Source organism: Drosophila navojoa, chromosome 5 (genome assembly GCF_054131105.1).
Source record: "Drosophila navojoa isolate 15081-1374.11 chromosome 5, UAZ_NAV_1.0, whole genome shotgun sequence".
In the NCBI taxonomy this organism is placed as follows: domain Eukaryota; kingdom Metazoa; phylum Arthropoda; class Insecta; order Diptera; family Drosophilidae; genus Drosophila; species Drosophila navojoa.
The window spans coordinates 7,307,498-7,325,294 of record NC_142893.1 but is presented as its reverse complement, the minus strand read 5'-3'; the positions used below and the strand labels follow the sequence as shown (position 1 = coordinate 7,325,294).

The following is a 17,797-nucleotide window of genomic DNA, read 5'->3' as shown; positions in this document are numbered from 1 at the left end:
AAACATTACAAAGAGCGATTGGAATAATTGAAATTGGAACAGCAACCATATGATCGCTACTCGTGAGAGAATGTGTATGATGGGGTGGGTAGAATAGGGTGACCATACGCAAGCAATCATTTTATTTTTTGAACTCGACTTCATTTGATATAATATTTAAAGATGAAAGACCACTTGGTAACTTACTATTAAAGTTAAAGTTGTACTTAGTATGATACTGTCTTTTATGGTGTCCTGTGTTTAATTGAAGCTTAGACTACGCTTATATGCTTAAGTTATTCGGCAGACTCCACTTTAGGCTGTTCCTTGCTTTCAGCTGAGTTGGAGAGACCGCGTATGCTGACATCATAGACAACCTCTTCGATCTTCTTCACATCATATTTCAACGCATCGAAACGCTTGCGCAAACCATCATTTTTCATATTGAGCAAACGAAAGCCCGTATTTAGATCTCCAATGAAATGGGAAATATTCAAAGGCCGCTCGTAATCACCCATTGTAACGGAATTTGTGGCAAAGCGAGATAGTTCCGAAGCAAGCAACAAAATTCCCAACAGATAGTCCTCAATATCCAAATGGAAGCCATCCGAATGTTTGGTTTTTACTAATTGCAAAATTAAAATCAAATACAATAGTACATATAATCGAGTAGAATATATAATGTATTCAATTTACTTACAACCAAGCATCTCCGCCGCCGTTTCGCGGGTAACCAAAAAACCTGCCTCCAGGTAAATGACAAGCGCAATAAGAAAAATCAAGCGCTGCGTAATGTATGTCCAATGATCGGAGTAGCTGTGTGTGTGTGCAGAGTCATAAGCGAAAAATGGCACAAGGGACGCCTACACTGGGCTGCATGAATCAAACTCTTACCGGTAATATTGGCCAGGTGGAACCAAGGCAGCTAGTTTCTGATACTTTTCAGCACAGGCTTCAATTTGTTTGCGCGCTGAACTGCAGGCAGCATCAACTGCAAATCAATAACGCATGTATTAAGGAGTATTTCATGCTGATAATAAAAAGCACTTACTTTTGCTTAAATCACAGTGTATAACTTGCAATTGTATTGTCGCTTCCTTTGCCAAGTGCTCGATTTCCCGCACCACGATGCGTATATTCTGCGGAATACATTTAATTCAGTACGATTGCTATATGAAATTATATAGCATTGCTACCCACCTCACGCAACTCCTGTTCGTTGTCTATATACTTTTGATAGTTTGAGAAAACTTCCATATTTACAAAGTGCGACATTTTTGCGAAATTTTCGTTGTTTATGCCGGCCTCTCGAAAACAAGCGATTTGCAAATATATCGAATAGTAGTGTTGCGTCGCAAACAATTTATCGATATCTACATTACGTACATATGTATATATATCGCACATGTATTTACAGCTGTGCTTTCTCTAACGTGTTTTGTACTGCTGGTCTAACTAATTAACATCAAAGTCTAATTCCATCAAATAAAATGTCCTACGTAAGTTGAGATATTCGCGTAATTCTAATTGGAAAGTCTTCAAATATACTATTTTCATAAAGGGCGGTGGTTACAATCCTTATGGACAGCAAGGCGGTGGCTATGCTGCCCCTCCAGGAGCCTTTCCGCCTCAAAACGCACAAGTTTCACCACAAGCTCAGCAATGGTTTGCCATGGTGGACAGGGATCGTTCTGGTCATATTAATTCCACAGAATTAAAGGCAGCTTTGATCAATGGGCGTGGCCAGAATTTCTCGGACAACGCATGCAAATTGATGATAAGTAAGTTCGCCTGCGATATGAAATAGGGAAATGAGTCAGTGAAAGATGTATAAATGGGATGGGAATTCTTATTTGAATAACTGGGGTAGTGGAAAATATTCTTTGTTAAACACAGGGTGGTGTTTGAATTGGTAACGGCTAAAAGTAGATTTAAAATAGACTTAGTTAATTGCGCATTTAATACAAATAAACATTTCTGTGTAGGTAGTAAAATATTTTCCAGCTGACCCTCAAAGTCTGAAGACTTGTATATTTGTTTAGAATGACGAATAGAGAGCTTCATACTAGACAAACATTTTTGGATTGTTTATTTAACGGTTTATAATGTTTATCACAATTTTAATGCGCTGCCTTCCTTGTAGGCATGTTCGATAACGACGCTACTGGCACCATCGACGTCTACGAGTTCGAGAAGCTCTACAACTACATAAATCAATGGCTGCAGGTGTTTAAGACCTACGATAAAGATGGCTCCGGTCATATTGAAGAAAACGAACTGACGCAAGGTGAGTTTCTGGAGATCCTATATATAACATACTATGTTATTTAATATGTTTCTTTTACAGCATTCACACAAATGGGTTTTCGCTTTACGCCAGAATTTATAAATTTCCTAGTGAAGAAAAGTGATCCACAGAATCATAAAGAGGTGTCTGTGGACCAGTTCATAGTACTCTGCGTGCAGATACAGCGCTTTACTGAGGCCTTTAGACAACGCGATACCCAGCAAAATGGAACCATTACCATTGGCTTTGAGGATTTCCTGAGCGTCGCCATTGGCTGTTCTTATTAAAGATGACTTGAACTATTTAAAGCTCTTATGACCACTCTTGCACACACGCACTCTCAGAGCCTTTCGAAGATAAATTATTCCGTTTACTTTTGGTGCATTTGGTTTAAAATCTACTGTTACTTTCCCCCGCTCGCCAATCACATCGTAATCTCTGACACATCAAGTATTGTTAATGCAGTTATAAAGTACAAAACAGCATATTAAAATCAAATATATATTTATAGTTGTAAAAGCAAAAAATTATCGTGTTTTATTCAAAGTGTGAGAATATATATATATATGTGTATGTGTATATAGTTTAATGATAATACATGTCTTAGCAGATTTTCTCTTCACTTTTTATGACAGTTTGACTGCCAACAAATTCTTTAAAAATGTCTTCATGGAGAAATTTCAATCCATTCGTTGGAAACTTTTGTATCTTAATATTTCTACTCAAAATGACAGTTAAAATATATATATATGCATATTTAAAACTTTATAAAAATACATTTGTGTATAAAAAGTATTTGTGTTTCTTCTTTCTTTTTTTTTTTTTTTTGGTTTGGGAATCATATTAAAATTTTCAAGTCAGTTGTTTTTTTTTTTTTGTTTTTTTTTTGTCATTGTAAAATAAAAACCTAAATATAATTGCTTTCAGTCTTAAAAAGTCAATTTATAATATATAAGAATTTGGTTTTTTAAATAATAAATTTGCAGAATCCATAATCAATTGACAATTTTTTTGATATATAATATATAATCTAAGATATATGAATGAATAATCAGTCAAAATGGTAATATAAATACCTAATATGGCATTGATCGAGGAGATCGTAGATTGGGCAAAATTTAAGGATAAACTAAATAAATAGTTACAAAACAAAAAGATCTTTGGGACAAGGTTTGTGATGATAGCGAAGTGTTGGGCAAGATTTGGATATGATGAGTCTCGTGTTTTCTTATTTTTTCTTTTCCGGATACTTATAGATAGGGTTAGGAATAGATATACCTTGAATTTTTGTATACTGGATATGATATGTTAAATTACAACATAATAAAAGTTGGACAGGACTCCTATATGGGATGTCTCTTCCATTGTTTTTGTTTTTGTGGAGTATTTAGAACTAATTTTAGAAGTTTTCTATAGATACGATAAGGCAAAATTCAAATATATAAATAGAGAGATCTTTGGGCATGGATAGTATTTTCTTTTATAGTGGAAACTTGGATTTTGATATGGTATTTCTCTTAAGTATTTTGTTTCCTATGTCGAGTCGAATAAAACGCTTAATTTTTGGCATTTTATTATTATAGATAAGGTGGGTTTAACTTTGAACGTCTTTCCATATGCGGTCCAAAATTGAGATAAAAATCGATTAGTTAAAAGTCCATACAAAAATACTTAAATGTTTGCTTAAGACAACTAAAAATATCAATTTGCAAAATATCAACGTCGACTCTCTGCTTTTCTTCTTCTTAAATTTGTTTTTTCTTTTTTTTTTTTTGCTGGAAATACATTTTCATTAGTCTATAAAGAATTGTGTGTAAATAATACGTTTGAAAATGTCATTGACTTAATACTAAATTGGTTTAATTTGTGATTTTGATTATATGCTTGATTAGAATTGTTTGCACTGCTTACAAAAACATAAATTATAATATTACAATTATACATAAAATAATTAATTTTTTTTTCAAATTTTTTGTTGGGGATGACACACAGTATGACAAGAAATAGTTGATATAAATTTGTGTTCATTCCATAGACAAATTAAAAGTAAAACATAGACACGCTTTTCCTGTTCCGCAGGATGCAAAGTACAATATCAATTTAAGTGGAAGTTACAATTGTTGCCCCCGTCGTTGACCCGCCCACATTAGTATTTGTTTATTATTTGGTATGAATCGTAGCTTGTTATTCGCAATCACTTATTGCAGTCAATGATCAGCTTGCCCTGTGAGTCGTCCGATATGGAGCCACTGAGGCTTAACGCACTACCTCCACCGCCCATTCCGCCGCCGCCACCCTCCATTGTCATGGAGTACTTGGAGCGCCGCTTGCTGGGCAGCTGAGGCAAATCCGTATGATGTTTGCGCACATGAACGCCCAGATTACCGCGCTGCTTCGACTTGTAGGGGCAATAGGGACACTGATGAGCCGGCTCCTTGCCACCGCATTCGACATTCTCGTGGCGACGCAGCGTCGACTTCCAGCGGTACTTCTTGCCGCAGTGACGGCACTCGTACACGGGCTCCCCATCCAGGCCAATGCCATTGGGGCTGGTGGTGCTGCCATTGCTGCTGCTGCCTCCGTAATCGCTCAACGTGAACTCCAGCTGGCGAAAGGCTTGCGCCTGTGCCTCCTTCATCGAGCCCGCTGAGCTATTCGCATTTGAGGTGAACATATTCAGAGCATAGTTGCCAAATTTGCCGCCGACGATATTGACGCCGCCAGCCGACTGATCCATCAGTTGTATATCATCAAAGGCACCGTAGCGTCCATCGTCCTCATCCTCGGTGGAGGAGCCCGGTTCGTTCTCGCACTCCGAGTGGCGCAAGTCGCGCTGCTGCTGCTTACGCAACAAATTCTCCAAGATCTTGGTGGGTGTCACCTCGTTGGCAGTGCCATTGCTGTCCGGCTCCTCTTTCAAGCGATGCTGCGGCGTCTGCTGGCGCAGAATCTCCTGCGCCCGCAGCTGCTGCTGGAAGCTGTGTAGCCCGTTGCGCATCAGGGCCTCGGCTATGGCCGCAGCTGGCGGCTTATGAACAGGTGCCGTGGCTGCTGCTGCTGCTGCGGCAGCGGCTGTATTGGCCACCAGCACGGAGGTGGGTATGGCCGTAATGCCGCTGGACATATTGAGCTCGGCGGGCACCGCTGTCTTCAGTGAGTATTTAAGGCGTGGATGAAATGGTCCAGCGCCAGCGGCAGCGCTCAGTTGTTGCATTTCATCAGCCATCAAGTTTTTTGAAGCCGTCTCAGAGGCAGCTCCATACACAGCGATCGCAGCAATGCTCGATGGCTCCAACGTCTCCGCCGATGTCGGCGACACCTGACCGTACTTACTCAGCTCGACGGCATCCTGTGGCAGCAGCTGCTGTGGCTGCTGTTGCTTCGGCGCTTTGGCCGACTTTGTCTTGTAGAATTCGAAGAGCATGTCGGACACTTCGGAGACCGACAAACGCTTGCGCCGCGAGCTCGGCAACTGCAGCTTCTGCTCATCGCGCTTCACATTGATAATGCTGCGCTGCAGTCCCCGTTGAATCTCGCCCGCTGCCAAGGCGGGTGCCGTGTTCTCCTTAAGACTGAGATCTGTAGATGAAAACATATTCGATTAGTTTCAAATTTTAGCTACAAATCCGATACGTAACAGCTTCAAATATATATATTTATATATTTATACACACGTATATGTATTCACGATAACACAAATGAAAAAGCAAGTGATGAGTTTTCAACAGAGCCTGGATTGCTTGGGTTAGATGCAGCAAATAAAATTTTAAATGTAAATTTATAAATAATAAAAATTTTGGTTAGTTATGTAAAAAAGCATGCAAATTGATTAATTTAAAAATATATATAATCAAATTGAAAATTATATGAAAACATAACTTTTTGTTGATAAATAATTATATAAAGCTAAGTACACATAATTAAAAAATTTATTAATAATTTAAAACACATTAAATAAAAATGAAAAATTTATGGCTGGTTTTCTTTTCTGTATTCCGGCATGTTTATTTGCAAATGAAAATGAAAATGAAAATGTTTGTGAATGTTTCTTTTTTTCTTTTTGTTTGAGTTGATGTTGTGGTGGTGGTGGTGCTTGGTGGTGCTGTTGGTGTTCATGATGGTGGCTATGATTTGTTTGTACCGTAACCATAAAATTTTGTTTTTAACACGTTATCTTTACCTGCCGCATATCTAAAAAGATAGAGAAAATAGATTAGTGTCAATTTTCTTAAACATTTTCCAACTTTTTTCGTCAAGTTTTTAGATCCATTCTGTCCGCAAGGCAAGCTGAAAAATACAATAGAAAATTGATTAATGACTTGTAAATAAACAGGTGCTCAAGTGCCGTTTGGCTTTGTGTTGCTGTAGCTTTTATGAGGGCGGAGCTTTAAGAGAAGCTTTAAGTTTACACTCTGCACTATTGCACTGCTAGCCAAAGCTTGCTTGAAGCTCACTTTGCCTAGCTAAAAGCAGACGCCCACGCGCAAGCGCGCGGAAAAGCGTCCACACGGCAACACAAACGAAACTGCACTAGTCGAGAGCGCAGCTTAACAATTTTCCAAGCACCACAAAGCAGGCAAGCGAAGATCCTCAAATCCCGATGGCAGCGCTGCAGCTGCAACCAATGGCAGGCAAACAAACGCAGCAACTGCAACTGCAAACAGCAACAAATAAAACATTCGGGAAAAATCTAGTTTCGTGTGGCCTGCCTGCCTGCCCTTGAATGTCGATGTGTGAGTGCGAGCGTGCGTGTCTGTGTGTGTGTGTGTGTATCTGTTGCTGCTTGCACAGCAAGTGTACCCAAGGCTTAAGGCCTGCTTGATCCGGGTCGGAGTTCGGGTCCTTGATTTATTTTTACTCTTTGCTCATTTTCTCATTTATGTGTTATTCTATTTTCTACCTAACTCGCATTCCTTCTATTTCTGGGCATATTCCAGGCAAAACTCTCCCACCAGCAAAACTTTCTCTACAAGCAGAGCGTGTGGGCTGTTCGAGAGAGCGAGCGAGAGGCAGACAGTGAGAGCAATGGAAAGCATTTGCGCAGGCGCACAGTTTCTATATGTGTATGTTTATGTATATGTTTTTGTGTGCGTGTATTTGTGTATGAGCGTGCTCAAGAGCAGCTTCCGGTGGTGTTTCGGGTGTTTTCTTTCCTACAGCTGTAAGCAAATGCCCATATACATACATAATATGCATTTCAAGGTCAGCATATGGCTCATATAGCACTGAGTGATAAAGTTAAGGGAGGGCTTGACAACAAATTAAAGGAATTTCGCTTTTGATACGCAGTTTCCATTAGCTGAACAAATAAAGTTGATAAAGGAGGGCAAATGTAAAGCAAAGTATAATCAGCTTTTATAATCGCTGACATGTAAACATATGTACATATGTATGGGTGTGTATGTAAGGATAGATCTCATCAGTTATCAGTTAATAATTTACTTAGGAATCTTTATTTACTTAGGAAACTTGAGAAGTTCTTAAGACTCATTGAGTTACTTCAACTATGATATACATACATATATAGATATATGAATATGCTAAAAGATATAAATAAATAAATATAGATTTTGCATATAGGAAAATATATAGTTTATGCTATACAGCTTTCAAATTCAGTTGTGCTCAATTTATCTGTAATTACTAAAGCCCAAATTATTTTATAATCGTTCAGGTATTGTATAAGAATCATTTCTCAATAACAGAGAAAGCGAAACAAATGCATCTCTAGCTTCTAGGAATTTTGAATTGAAATGCGTGTGTATAAAAATAGCTTCAAGACAATAGAGACTAGGCTAGGCAGACCTTTGGAAGTTCCAAATATACATACATACATATACATACGTATATGTGTGCATGTGCGTATGTTTAGTGTGTATCCTGTTTACTGGACTTTGCGAAGGCAAAGCCCAAAAGGAAATGAAGAAAATGAAAATGTATAAAAATAAAATTCAGGCACGAAATTGCCAAATGGAAAATTGTTTGGAAATGCGCCGTGGGAAGCACAAAAGCAAAAGCAAAAGCCGCTCGACAGGCAGCCGAAAAACAGCATATAAATAAAACACAAGCCACACAAACAGCGTAGAGTGCTAGAGCGAGAGAGGTAGAGAGAGGAGAGCGAGAGTAAGATATGTTGAGGCTGTGAAACTTATTTTTAGAGTGAAGCCGAGTTTGGAACGTGATTTATCTGCGCACAAATGTTTTTCAAATATTTCCTATGTGGGTGTATTTGACAGACAGAGAGAGAGAGCGAAAGATAGGGGGAGAGAGAACAGAGATCCCTAGATATAGATAGGCAACTGCGGCAGTACAGTCCAGTTAGTTGCGCTTTGTGTGGTTGGCCAAATTTGTAATCTGTAAATTGTGCATTCCATTTCAAGGGCAGAAACCACCCCGAACCAACGACAATAGCTGCAAACCTGTTTTGGTTAAAGGATTAGCCTCAATTCCATTGAAATGCGAAACGAAATGGAATTATATACATATTTCTTTGCTCTGCCTGCGGAATTCAATTATTTTCAAACTATTTTATTTTAATATTACATATTTACCTGTTACTCCAAAAATTAAAAAACGGTTTCCAGCATTCCCATTCAAAAAATAAATAAATCTGTAAATAAAAGATATTTTAATAAATTATATAAATAAAAAAAATACAAATGATACATACCAAAATAAATATAAGACAAATTAATGATACAATTTTCTGTCACATGAAACTAAATATGAGGAATAAAAAATAATTAATAACATAATAATAATAAATGTAATTTAACAAATTTAAATTTTTTCAAATTTTGTTTTTATTTTGTATTTTCCTTTTTCTTTTGGCATGCGCTTTATCATTTATTTAATTTTAATTGTATCAGCAACAGGTATAAAAAGCTTTGTTGGTCCACACTTAAGCTGGCTAATTAAGCGTCTAGCTCAGCTAAAATTTAGTCACTTATTTCTAGGCTAACAAAATAAACTAAACTTGTTCAACGAGAAAATGCTTGAAAAGAATTCAATTTTTCAAAAAATACATCCATTAGAGTTATGTTTGATCTAAGCGAGTTTTGGCCTTTGCCCAACTAGAATAATAACAATAATTAGCAGAAGTATATTATTTAGCAGTACTAACTAGTTACATACCAACTTTATATGAGCTGTTGCAGTATTATATATATAATTTTTGGTCTCAATTTGGTAAATATATATAGTATATATATATATATATTTTTGTTTCTTTCCTATTTCAATTTGAACTGTACGAAAACTTGGAATCTAAATTTCACTTCGCAAATTCAGCCTTGGCTCCTTTTATAATATAATAAAAACTTGCATCTTTAGATTGAACTCTATTAATTCTTAATATGATGATGATGAGAATTTATAAAATTCTTATATAAATTGAATGAATTATGAAACTACAAATATTATAGCAAGATTTCCGTTTGCTGTATCTACTCTATTATCAAAATTGTTCATTGATATGATAAGACTATATAGAAAACTATATGTATATAGTCTCTAGCTTAGCTGATATATTTAGAAAACTCTACGCTTCACTCAAGCAAAAGGCTGATATAAATCTATTCAATATCTCATATTCATCTATAAGCTCTCTTATATCAAAACCGAATGCTCCTTGCGCATATGCTCGTTGAGGAAGGCCTGCGAGCGATAGACGCGTGCGCACAGCGGACATCGATTCGACTCGTATTGTGGTGTGCGCTTGGAGCTCTGGCGGGGCAACTTGCGGCCCGCTACGAGGCTGCTGGTGTCAATGTGCAGGTTCTGTGGCAGGTGCGGCACCAGGTGCTGCAGCGAACGGGCCGTCGATATGGAGGCCAATTGCTGTAGGGCTATCAAGGCGTCTGTATTGTTAACCAATGGTTTCTTAACATTGTTGTTGTTGCTGTTGTTGTTGCTGCTATTGTTGTTATTGATCGGCGATTGGCGTTGAGCTGTCGAGGGTTCCTCGTTCTCACTCCTCGTTGTCTCCTTGACCTTGGTCAGCTGCTTCGATGTGCTGGGCGTGGCACTGTCCTGGCCGCGTAAATTGTACTTCCTCACCGGATTGCTGACTGCAAAGAGAGAGAGAACATTTTTGGGGACAAATCAAAATAAAAATATAAATCATAAATCCAAACTAATCGAACTAACCAAAAGTTAAGCAACTTTTTACAGTAATTATTGTATATAAATTAATGAATAAATTAATTAAATGCACATATGCATTCACACACACACATATACACAAAGTATTTACAGTTGCTCCAAGTAGAAGAAAGTGAAAAAAACAAAAGAAAAAGAAATGCATGTTCCAAATGCGAGTTTCTTTCTTCATTTTATTTACATACACAATAGAAAAAAAAACTAAGAATTTGGCATTAACGAGAAACTTGGCTAATATAATTACATCAGTTTATAACTTATAGAGTGAAAATAATTAACTACAACAAAAACATATATGGGCCTGGCCACAAAATACGCTTAACTTAAATCGAGATCAGTTGCTTCATATTCCACTTTGATTTCAGTCGTATATAAAAACATTGGATCGATGGCGCTCAATAGGCGACTCGATCTTCTGCTTGCTGCAGTCGTTCCTGATGCTGTTGTTGTTGTTGTTGTTGTCGTCGTCTTTGACTGTTTGTGTTGCTTTTGATTTTGTCGCTGATTGGGATGCCAGCTTTCCTCTGCCTGATGCAGTTTCTTGTGCCGATTCAGATGGGATCGTCGCTTGAACCACTTGAGACAATAGTCACACTGGAAGCGCTTAAAGTCCTGGCACTCCTCGCTCTGATGCAGCATCAGGCGATTCATTGTGTTGTAGTATCGTCCGCACTGGCACAGCAGCTGATTCTTTGGGCCATGTCGCATGAAATCTAAGCAGCATACAGATGAATAGAAATGACAACAAATGACAATTTTTAAATGTGAATGAGAAACAGCAGCAATCGTACACACATATATACATAGATTTTATATGCCAGGAGATAGATGAGAGTTTGCTGTATGAATACACAAATTTGTTTGAATCAACAATTTGAATTTTTTATTATGTCTGTTTTGTTTTCACTAAGATGGCGCAAAATATTTTGTTAAATGATTTAATTTTTCTCGTCTTTTTTTTCTGGATTAGCTACTTGAACAAAAATATTTTGAGTTTCTAAAGACCTTTTTGAATACTTGGGGCCAGTTTTTAGCAACAATCAGCGGCACCAACGGCAGCAGCCAAACCTACAAAAAAGAAATTCATATTAATAATAGGCATAGAAACAAATATTTAAAAAATATTTAAACATAATAAATTAAGCAAAAATATAAATATTAAAATTATTAGTAAATTGTACAACGCGCATAAATTGAAAACATTTATTAATTTAATTATTATCATATACAATTTTAAATATACTTCAATTTCATGTTGTTAGTTATTCTCTATCATAAATACTTATAGATAATAAATTTTTAACGAAGTATTTTACGTATATTTTTGTGTGTCTGTCTACATATACTCAAAACTTGTTGAGCAAAAATTTAACTAAAATGAAATGTTTTGTAAAAATTGGTTTGCTTTCTTTTGGCTAACGAAATTCGTTTAAAACTTATGTATCTAATTTTAATATTAATAAGTTTAAGTTTGAGATCATATCTATGGCTATGTTACAAAATACTACTACACACAATTTGCAATAGTCAGATTAAAAACTTCTTTTTATATATATAATATATAATAAGTACCTAAAAGTAAGACAACAACGAATTTTATATAATATATATGTATAGTGTAAATATAGTTTTGGACTTTTTTTAAAGTAGGACAGGCCCTTGGAGAGCATAGAAACTTGGCTTGAATATAATATAGATAGTAGAATAAGTAGTTGAAGTAGTTAAGCTAAAGGTTACACCAGATTATAATAAATAAGAATAATAGATGATATACTTTTACAAAAAGAAAAAAGATATAAAATTAAAATTAAAATAAAATAATAATAATATAAAATAATATACATTATAAATATATTAAATAATAAAATAAACCTTTTTTAAAAACATCCAAAATATGTTTCTCATAATTCCTAATAGATTCTCCCATATTCTGATAGCTTCTTCTACCCAAAATAATTTTTTTTAAAGATGTACTTGCGAAAACTTCTAGGCCTGTCCATCTTCACCCTTAACCCATCATCTGAATGTGGCTTTAATTGCTCAGTAGCAGCGTATCGCCCGATTCCGAGTGTTTTTGATTCATGTGCTTGCGCAAGTCGGATTTGTATTTGCATTTGTGCGGACAATGGGGACACTTGAGTGTGGGCTCGACGCCGCACTCGTAGTTCTTGTGGCGCTTCAGGGAGCCCTTGATCTTGTAGGTTTTGCCACAGACATTGCACGCGTATTTGGCATCATCGATGGCCAGCTCGTTGCTGACCTGGTGCAGTGCCATGGTGGCATGCACCTCGCTCAGACCATTCACATAGAGTTTGTCGGCCTGCTGCGCAGCGTCGGCCACGCACGGCAACTTGTCCACATAGTCATCGTCGTCGTCGTCGCCGGGCAACAGCACCTCATGCTGATCATTCTTGATGACCGCCAGTTCGAGTTCCCGTTCCGCCTCGTCCGCGTCAGTCAGCAGCAGCTCAGACTCGTGGCTGGTGACCACCTCGTTGGTCGTGCTGCTCGTCATGGAGATGCTGGTGGCGCCATACTGCATCACATCACGCAGCAGCAGCTTATCCTCTAGCCGAGATGTGTCTATTTTAATGTACTCTTGACGCGTTTGCGTTTGCTGCTGTTGTTGCTGCTGCTGCTGCTGCTGTTGTTGGTGTTGCTGTTGTTGTTGTTGCTGTTGTCGTACATCGATGCATTGCTGCAGTGAAATTTGTGGCCGCTGCTGGTGATGCTGATGCTTCACAATTTGTATGGTGGTTGCCTGTGGCTTGTGCAGGCTGGTGGTATTCGTATTTGTGGTGGCATTTTTGGTCAAACTTGGTATCGTATACTGTATATTCCCCACGGGATTACCCAAATCATCGTGCGGCAGTTCGACAACAACAGTTGCCCCCGACAGCAAATTGCTGGCATTGGCTGAGCTCAGAGCAGGCGCCGTGCTCAATGTTTGACTGTGGCTCGTTGTGCTGGCTATGGAATAGGGCACAGTTTCCAAGATGGTCCAGTAACCGTCTGTAAAGAGAGGAGAGAGAGTTGCCAGCGGCACATTAGACAGGCAATTGAATGTTTGTGAAAAGGATATTGATTATATATTTTGATATAATTACTTGCATCATAAATATCCAATTGTTGTGTGTATGTTTGTGTGGGTGTCGTATAGAACATGTAGTAAATGGGGGCCAGAGAATATTAAATGGAACAAAACTTTACATTTAATACATATATGCTAAAAAATAAATAAATCAAAAATTGAAGTAAAAGAAAATTCAGAATTTATAGCTACGAAATTGCAGATATTAATGGATGTTATAATTATTATTATTATAAGTATGCTTTTATTCTTAATCGCTTTCATTTACATACAAATATATATTTATTTAATATTGGGCATATAAAAAATGTACACAACTTTCACTTAATTTTTAAAAATTGTCAACTACAATGGTGCAGTTTATTTAATTTATTTTTGTTGATAACACCAAAAAATACAAATTGTATTTTAATATGCGTATATAGGTGTATATATATATATATATATGTATAACTGAGGAATATGTGTAGTGGCAAATAATGGCGCTTTAAGTCTTTGTTTGCTTTACAATATTTAATTTGTAATAAACTTTTATTTTTGGAACTGATGCTGGCAAGATTTTATTTGAGAAACAGCGAGAGAGAGTGAGACAGAGAGAGAGGGTTTTGGAAGTTTCTAAACACCAAAAAACACCCACCACAGACATATTAACAAATTAAGTGTTTTCATTTGGATATAAATAAATCTGGTCTTGGACCGATCTGCTTAGGCTACGGGATAGGCACACGATTAACAAAACTACAAAATTAATAAAGAAATAAAAATAATTTTTAAAAAAGTAAACAAAACATTAACGGAATGCTCACAAATAATTGAGTTTAAGTTTACACGTGACAGTTAAATAAACAAAGCTTTTGAAAAAATTACTGTGATTATCTGATTAAATTTGTTATTATATATATTGTAATTGGTTAAATTTTACTATTCTCTGTTATATTTTACTTTTATAATTTCAGTTTATTATAACTTCTGCTATAGTTTTAATAATAATTTTTTTTATATATATTCTTAATCATTCTACTTTATTTTCTTTTATATTTCTGTAATATTTATATTATGTATTATACTTCTAATATTTTTTTTTTGCTATTATTCCTGTTATATTCTCTATATGACTGAACACCTATAATTATTGTAAAGAATTGTATTCGCATTGTTTTCTGGTTCTTTCAATTACGGCTCTTGTCTCTCTCTTTTGTTTTGAGTTTATATAGACCCATCAGGAAAATATTTTCAACTGAGCAAATAAAAACAAAGTAACTAGGATACGTGATAAGTACATTGTTATAGATATACATCATCTGCCATTATATGGCTTAAAATTGAGTTATATAGGCTACGCCTTATAGACAACTTTAATGCATCTCCACTTTAATAAGAATAATATGATGATTTATCATACAAAAAATAACATCAGAAAAATCCTATCAAGTAAAATGAGCAAGAAAATTTTGAGATATGCAATTAAACCTTAATTTTGATTTACATAGATTATACAAAATATACAAATATTAAAAAAAAAAAAACCCCAGCATTCTGTTCTCTGGATGTTTTTAATGCTAAAAATGAGTTTAAGAACTTAAGAAAAATCATTTGTCACGTGTAAACTCAGATTTGCAGTAAAAATTCCAATATTCATATATTGCTTTGTTTAAGTAATTTGTGCGTTGTGCGCAGGAATGTGACATGCTTGAGTTTGCCACAACAACTGGCTATAATGATAGACTATAAGTATATATATATTTCTATAACTGTGTATATAAGTATGTATATGTTTAATATATGGATATAAGTGGGTGTGCTACACTCTAAAAAAAAGCTATGAATTTGCTGCTGCTGCTGCTGCAGACACACACATCTGGAGGTAGTTGTAGCTAAGACTGCCACAGGCCGAACGACCCGTACAGTAAAACCTAATGTGTATTCATTTGGTAAACATTTCAAATTACGCCTCACGGTTCAAACACACACAAACAGGCACGCACACACACTGAGCGAGTGAGGGGGCAGCGAGAGAGAGAGAGGGGGATAGAGAGAGAGACACGCAAAAAAAGAGTGAGAGCGTGAGAGAGGCAGAGGCTTTAGCCATCCTCATCATAGTCATCATCGTCCTCGTCGCTCTCCTGCAGCATGGGCACAGCCGTAATGGTCAGATCACGTCCCGCAAAATCGAAATTGATTTCGCATAGGGCGGCAGCAACATCGCTGTCCATGCCACCGCCATCGGCATCCTCGACCTCATTGTCATTGTCATTGTCGCCATCGTTATCGTTATCATTATCATCATTGCTCTGATCGTCCTCGTTGCGTATGAGATAGAGACTCTCCTCGTCGTGGCGCAGTCGCTCGTAGAGCATGCAATGCTTGCGCTTCGCATGCCGCAGCACATGATCCTTGCGCCGCGAACGATACTCGCAGGACACGCACTTGTATTTCTTCTGCTTCAGGCAGTATTTGCGCACGTGCTCCTGCAATTTCTGATGCGACTTATAGTAGCGATTGCAGTGCTTGCATTGCATAAACGAATCACGCGACTGACTGCTGGCGTGTCCTGGACGCAGGACATTGCTGCTGGCTGCCGATGCATTGGAGGCCGATGCTGTGACATGTATGTGAGTGCTGCTGCTGTTGTTGTTATTGCTGCTGCTGTTGTTGTTGTTGTTATTGCTGTTGCTGTTATTGTTGCTGATGTAGCCATAGAAGTCGCCAATGGATGTGTCTAGACCGCTGCTGGCATTCACATTCGTTGATGTGTCCACGCCCAGCAGACTGCCCAATATGGGATAGATGTCTGCTTTTTGGTGGCGTTGTCGAATGTGTGTGCGATGAAAAATAAAAATAGAACGAAACATAACAATAAACAAATTAATTAATTTAAAGGCAACGCAAGCAAAACATGAAAAATAAAAACAACATAAACTAATCAAAAGAAAAGCTAAACTTAAACAAATTATAAATATATAAAAAATTATATATATTTAATATATATATCTATAGATAAAAAGAGTGTGAAAAAGGTACTTAGTGTTATGTCAAATACCGCTAGATACAAGTATTGCGTTGTTTTTGTTGTTGTTGTTGTTGATGTAGTTTGTGGTTTTTTATGACTGAGATCCCAAAACGTGGATGAGCACTTGACGATGACGATGATGATGATGATGATAGTAATAATAATGGTGATGATGAAGAGGCGGATGATTGGCAGTTGATGCGTTTGCTGATTACGATAAGCACAATTAGAACCCCTTTAGCTAAAAAGCGCCAACAAAATAAATTGTATTAATTATGTACAGTAAGAGCAGAGAACAAAGTGAAACAACTAGTTAACGGAAACAATAACAAAAACAATTTTCTTACAATAGTTACTCAAATGGGGCGTGTGTTTGTTGTTCTTGTTGTTGTTGTTGTTGTGTCATTTGGTGCATTCAAAGACTATAACAATACAGCAATATAATTACATAGGTTTATCAAATATATTTAGTAAGATTTCTTTCATTATTATAAATTCTTTTGTTTGGTTTTCTTCAGCTCTTCATCTCAATACAAGAATCTAAGCATCAAATGCTGCTGAAGCGGATTCTCACATTATAGCCATATCGGAGGTTGGGTATGACGGTTCCATCCAGTGCGAGTGCATCTAGAAGAAGAGAAAGATTGAAGTTAGTTTTGATTTTTACATAAAAGAAAAATATACATCGAAAACACAAAAGCTGAAAGAAAAGAGTTTTTTTTTTTTTCTTTTTATTGTAAGTAAAGTCATTTTGGGTTTTTCTTCTTTTTTTTTGGTTTTTTAATATAGTATATATATTTTTAAATTTAGTTGTTTTTCCTGTTTTTACTTATAACAATTAGATCGTTTACTCGTTTTACATTTTCACATAGATTTTTCATTTATTTTTATACCTTTTCTTTTTCTATTATACATAATAATAAAATTGTTTCACAAAATGTTTTAAGGCGTTTTTCGGCTCTATACACACATATATATAAATATATATATAATTATTTATTTGTTGCTAATCGTTCATTTTGTTTTTGTTTTTCTTTTCTTTTTTGCATTTATCAATTGTTTATAATTTAAGCACACTTTTTTCAAAAATATTCTAACAACTGGCATTTCGAATGCTAATTTGTGTTAGATAATAGTTTTTATATTTTTAATTTTTCAAATTCTGTTTTAAAAATTGATTTTTCAACTACTCGCAAATGTGTGAAAGCCGAATTTTATTTTTAGATTTAACAATTTTTGTTGGGGTTTGTTGTAAATTTTGTTATTTGCA

At 36.2% G+C, this 17,797-nt stretch overlaps 5 protein-coding genes across 6 annotated transcripts in view; 1 reads left to right on the top strand and 4 right to left on the bottom strand.

Annotated features, from left to right (window-relative positions):
- Nucleotides 1-85: 85 nt before the first annotated feature.
- trsn (translin) lies at nt 86-1,312 on the bottom strand. Its single transcript, XM_018103810.3, has 5 exons — nt 1,180-1,312; nt 1,031-1,118; nt 874-970; nt 680-795; nt 86-604 (listed from the first exon to the last, which is right to left on the bottom strand). Exons 1-5 carry the CDS (start codon nt 1,252-1,254, stop codon nt 276-278), a joined length of 705 nt encoding a protein of 234 aa, XP_017959299.1. The 5' UTR covers nt 1,255-1,312; the 3' UTR covers nt 86-275.
- An 18-nt stretch (nt 1,313-1,330) lies between these two features.
- Nucleotides 1,331-3,122, top strand: Pef (penta-EF-hand domain containing protein peflin). The gene is made up of 4 exons (XM_018103811.3): nt 1,331-1,478; nt 1,541-1,760; nt 2,123-2,266; nt 2,327-3,122. The coding sequence occupies exons 1-4, from the start codon at nt 1,470-1,472 to the stop codon at nt 2,551-2,553; spliced, it is 600 nt and encodes a 199-aa protein (XP_017959300.1). The 5' UTR covers nt 1,331-1,469; the 3' UTR covers nt 2,554-3,122.
- Nucleotides 3,123-3,822: 700 nt separating this feature from the next.
- pre-lola-G (zinc finger protein pre-lola-G) lies at nt 3,823-9,297 on the bottom strand. The gene is made up of 4 exons (XM_089262084.1): nt 9,292-9,297; nt 8,818-8,876; nt 6,447-6,553; nt 3,823-5,845 (listed from the first exon to the last, which is right to left on the bottom strand). The coding sequence occupies exons 1-4, from the start codon at nt 9,295-9,297 to the stop codon at nt 4,461-4,463; spliced, it is 1,557 nt and encodes a 518-aa protein (XP_089118210.1). The 3' UTR covers nt 3,823-4,460.
- lola (longitudinals lacking) overlaps nt 7,859-17,797 on the bottom strand; it is a 73,310-nt gene continuing 63,371 nt past the window's right edge. The window contains exon 6 of one of the 2 annotated variants that reach the window (XM_018103783.2): nt 7,859-10,335. In XM_018103783.2, the coding sequence (XP_017959272.1) occupies nt 9,875-10,335 (461 nt within the window). In that variant the 3' untranslated portion in view covers nt 7,859-9,874. Of the gene's footprint in view, nt 10,336-14,046; nt 16,309-17,797 lie in introns of those variants that run through there. The other variant, XM_018103779.2, reaches the window with a different exon arrangement.
- Nucleotides 10,580-11,455, bottom strand: LOC149090991 (uncharacterized). The gene is made up of 2 exons (XM_089261319.1): nt 11,432-11,455; nt 10,580-11,139 (listed from the first exon to the last, which is right to left on the bottom strand). Exon 2 carries the CDS (start codon nt 11,132-11,134, stop codon nt 10,745-10,747), a length of 390 nt encoding a protein of 129 aa, XP_089117445.1. The 5' UTR covers nt 11,135-11,139; nt 11,432-11,455; the 3' UTR covers nt 10,580-10,744.